Here is a 4,521-nt window from a genome sequence, read left to right on the forward strand (position 1 = left end):
CGCGGCCCCGCGTGCCCCAGCTGCCAAAGACGAGGCCCGCGACGGCCCCAGGTGGGAGGCTCCAGGCCAAAATGGGCGCGAGAGGTCAAGGGGCGTGGACGGCAAGGAGCCACCCCCCGCCCCGCCCGCGCGGTCCCCCCCGAGTCGAGCTCTGCTGTGGCTTTTCCAGGTCAGAATGAAGGAACCATCTCGGTGGCCGAGGGAGAGACGCTGTACGTCATAGAGGAGGACAAGGGGGACGGCTGGACGCGCATCCGGAGGAGCGAGGACGAGGAGGGCTACGTCCCCACGTCTTACCTCGAGGTCTATTTGGACAAAAATGCCAAAGGTGCTAAGACTTATATTTAATACGACTTTTAAAAAATGGAGTTGTTTCTCCCCACCACTGACCGCCGCGGGCGGCCGCGCCCGGCCGGAGCCTCGTGGACTCCGGAATGTTCCTGGCTCCTTTGACCATAATCAAGTTTCACTGGCCGATGAAATTTTATGTGGAAAGCTGCCAACTGCCAGTTCACAACTGTCACTCGCAATCTGATAAAGCTTTCGGCAGCAGCCGGAGGGGACAAGGCAAAAGTCACCTTCCGGCCTGAGTGTCTCTGGCCTCGCGCGCACCCAGGTGCCAGGCGCCGGCTCACGGCTGTCTCGGCCGCGTACACCAGGCGCCTCAGACGGTTTGGTGACTTAGGGCGCCGAGCGAGGCGAGGCTGTTGGTGTTCACGATCTTCCCTCCGGAGGCGTCAGCCCGACGGCTGCGCCTTCTCAGGGAACCGTGACAGGATGGTGGCGGGGGCCCGGGGCGCTCTTCCTCGTCTTGGTTGTGACCACGGTGAGGGCGCCCTCATCACCCTGTGACGTCCCCACCGGCACGGAGGTCCCGGAGGTCCCGGAGGGTCGGCCCCCACCCAGAGAGAGGCTCTGCGGCAGCGCCGGGCTGTGAGACCGACACCAGCACGGTGCCTGGGTGGGGGGCGCACCCCCAGGTGGGCTAGGAAGAGAAGCCAGCGGCGGCCGCCTGCACACAGCCCGGCCCGCAGGACGCACACCCCACCACTCTTGGGGGCTTTAGTTCTTGCCATACTATGACCCCAGTGTGAGAGCACTGAATGTTCCAGAAATTCTAACTTAATTTATGTAATTAACTCATCAGAATTAACAAGTTTCACGTTGTTAACGCACCCGGGTGGCGGGTTGGGGGGCGGGAGGGGGAGGAATTTAAATTGGGCCCAGGCCGAGGTGGGTCACAGGTGGAGGCCCGAGGGTGCCCAGCAGCGTGGGCAGGCAGTGGTGAGGTCAGGACTGGGGCCTACTTGGCTGTGGCCGTCCTGTTCTTTAGCAGGGGGAGCCCCTGGCCTGCCTGGGCTTCCCGTGGCCAGCGCAAGCCCACAGAGAGCCGCTTGTCAGGCCGGGGCAGTGGGGTGGGCTGTTGCCAGGCACTCACGCGCCTTCAAGCACCAAGCTTGCTCCACTTCTAGAGGTCACTACTAGGGAATGTGACGACCTCTCCTAAGTGACCACTGGTGCCCGCCAGGGAGGTTCTCGGGGCGCCCCTCCCGCCAGCCCTAGTGCCCACTGGACCAGGGCAGGGCAGGGGGCACAAGACACTGATGTGATCAGGCCGATTCTTTTGAATGTCACCCAGATCTCAGCCTGCCTGGGCTGACTCAGACCCCCCCGGCCCCGGGCTGGTTTCTGCCCCAAGGACCCAGAGGAACATCAGCTGACCCAAATCTCAGGCTTTTCCCAGGAGCGGTGGGAGGTCACAGCTTTAGGGGTGACCCCATGCGTGGGGGACCCGAGGCGTCCCAACCTCACCTGTAGCTCCCACCAGTGGACGACTGGCCATGCCTAGCGTGTGCTGCAGCAGCCTCGGGGCCAGGCATGTGGGTGGGCCTCTGAACCCCACCGCGCTCCCCGGCAGTCCAGGGAGCCTGTGTGCTTGGAGCTGAGCAACCCGAACTAGCTGGGTGCGGGGCTGGGGCGGGAGCGGGTCGGCTCCACATCTGTGGTCTTGCCCCCTGGAGCCCCCAGACCACGGCTGGGAGAGGACCCGCAGCCTCGGGCTAGCGGGTCACGCTGCAGATGAGCAGAGCACTGGGACAGCCCCACCGAACCCGGAAATTTCCATCTCCAGCCAGGGCCGACGGGTCCCCCAAGAGTTACGGGTTTGAAGGAAAGGGTCTCGTCAGCTCGCAGACTCTCGTACTCAGCCACACTAGCGCTCAGACCCGGGCAGGCTGAAGCTTCCGCACCGTTACGCGCCTGGGAGCCCCCGTGCGTGCTTGGCGCTCGGGGCTGCCAAGTGCTCTGAACCCGCAGCAGCTGTCCGCTTCCAGCGGCCCGTGTGCGCATGCTGCCCGCGTGCTGCCCACGAGCGACTGTTCGCAGTTGCCAACTCTCAGCCTCGCGTGTGCGCGGCGACTGGCCGAGCGCCGGTCCCCGGTGGCCTCGCCCCTCCCGCCCACGCACGGTCTGTGCTGCCATTTGAAACGGGAAGGGTGACTGGAATTCGTTGTTTTAACGTTTTACTCTTTTATCTGTTTGTTTTATTGGTGATTCTGCTGCCTAATGACCTTTGGGTTTTTGTAACCGCTGGGGAGCCGGAAGGACCCGGTAGCTGGGGCCCCGCCGGCTGCTCCGCACTTGAGTTTATTGTAGACACTGGGTTCTGAGTAAGTGTCTGACCGCGGCCTGTGACTGTCTCTGTTCTCGCCCTCCACGGCAAGGCTCTGTCTGGCATCTGTAGTTGTACCCTCGTGCCTGCCTCTCTAATAAACGTGATGTTTTTCTCAGCGTTGTGTATCTTAAATGATTTTTCACCTTTCCGAGAAAATGACTCTATAATGCGAGTTTTTAACTCTCCTCTTCAGTAACGGGGGATTTTCCAGCAAATGCTTTTTAAAACTTCCGCCCTGTCCTGTCTGGAGCGAGGGCACCCTCTGTCTCTCCGTGTGCACCCCGGGCTCTCTGAGTCTGTCTCTGGTCCCTGCCCGCTCCGGATGACGAACTTTCACTGCCCAGTGCCACGGCGTGCGCCGCTTCGCCAGAGGGCTCCCACTTTCCGGCCGGAAGACCTGTGTGTCCTGAGCGGCCCAGGGAAGCTGGTGGCTTTTCCTTTCTCTTAAAAGTGGATTTACCAGAAAGACACCTGGGGTGGGGGCTGCCTCCCACCTGAGCCTGGGAGGGCTGAGAGGAGAGAAAACCGTGAAAGTTCCTCATCTGCAGTCCCCGCTGGGGTAACCGCGCCCCAAGCCCCTGCCCTGCACCCCGTCCCCCCAGGCCAGCTGTGCAGTCTGCCTGCGACTGCCCGCTGGGCCTGCCACCTTCCCCTCTAACCCGCTCTCTTTCTCTGTTTGTGTTGTAGATGCCTAGAGGATGAGGGAGCCGCCTCGCCTGGCCTCTGGAGCCGTCTGGAGGACCCCTGCGGTCTGCTGGTCTCCGAGGGCCCCTGGCCCCCGCTGCTGGAGTCGCAGCCGAGTGACCAGGTCCTACGCCCTCAGCCGCTCGCCTTTTTTCTTTTCACAGCATGCTTCTCCCCATCAGGTCTGGCCTCCTCTTGGGGGTTCCCAGCCGCCACCATAGGGGCCCCTCCTTCCTGGGTCCCACCTCGGCCTCCTTCGCCCCCGTCTGCCCGTCCCTGTTCACACTGTGCCTTTTGTGAAAGCTCCCCACTGTCTCTGGGAGGCCTCAGCACCTGGGTGGGCGGGCTGAGCGCGGCCCCTGTTGTTTGAAAACACTCATCTCTCCCCAACTCTGTTGCACATTCTGTGGGTCCTTCCGCATTGCAAATGTGGGCCTGGAGGCATTTCCCAGCCATGTGTCTGTGCTAGAGGGGCATGCACCCCCCCACACCCAGGCCCGTCCCTGGGGCCCTCCTGTTCCTGCTGGCCTGGGAAGGCCCAGCACCAAGTGTGCTCCAGCCTTCTGTGTCCCTGCCATGGCCCGGCCCTCCCCAGCTCCCAGAGCCAGGACCAGACGCTGATTCCTCAGGAGTGAGTCTCTACTGTATGGCTCACCCCAAGGGGCAGCCCCCCTTCTCACCAGGAAGCCCCTGATTGGTGTTTCAGGACCTGGCCCAGACCAGGCCCAGACCCCTGGCTCCTGCGAGTAGGCGCTGCCCTCTCTGCAGGCCTGCACTGCTGCCCCCCGGTGTGCTTTGGGGGACTGGAGGCGGCTCCTCTCCCCACCGTTGAGGACGAAGTTACACAGCCAGGGCCGCCCCAGCAGTGAGACAGGCGGGGAAGTGGCCAGCTGGGAGCTTTGTGGAGGCCCAGGGGAGCCCGGGCACGGACGGCACCCCCCCTTTTGCTTGGCTTTGGGTAGCTGGTACTCCGCGGCACCCTCGGCTCTCCCTGCACTGATGAATCCAAGACAGGGTCGTTTTCTAGGAGCCCAAGGGCCAGGGCCAGAAACCACAGGCCCTAAGCCGGGCCCTGGCTCCGTGGCAGCACAGGGGCCCCTCTGAGCCCCGCTGGGCCCCACGTCACCTCCGGCAGCGGCACAGCCAACCCGAGGCGGCTGGGA

General features: G+C 63.4%; 1 protein-coding gene across 6 annotated transcripts in view; it reads left to right on the forward strand.

Annotated features, from left to right (window-relative positions):
- The window catches only part of FNBP1 (formin binding protein 1), a 63,560-nt gene extending 59,045 nt beyond the window's left edge, over positions 1 to 4,515 (forward strand). For 4 of the 6 annotated variants that reach the window (XM_004677250.2, XM_012721353.1, XM_012721354.1 and 1 more), the window contains one exon: positions 170 to 3,355. In XM_004677250.2, coding sequence (XP_004677307.1) covers positions 170 to 348 — 179 coding nt within the window. In that variant the 3' untranslated portion in view covers positions 349 to 3,355. The other 2 variants (XR_001145157.1, XM_012721352.1) reach the window with 2 other exon arrangements.
- Positions 4,516 to 4,521: the final 6 nt, after the last annotated feature.

This window comes from Condylura cristata, unplaced genomic scaffold, assembly GCF_000260355.1.
Source record: "Condylura cristata isolate star-nosed mole 26May11 unplaced genomic scaffold, ConCri1.0 scaffold00006, whole genome shotgun sequence".
Lineage (NCBI taxonomy): Eukaryota > Metazoa > Chordata > Mammalia > Eulipotyphla > Talpidae > Condylura > Condylura cristata.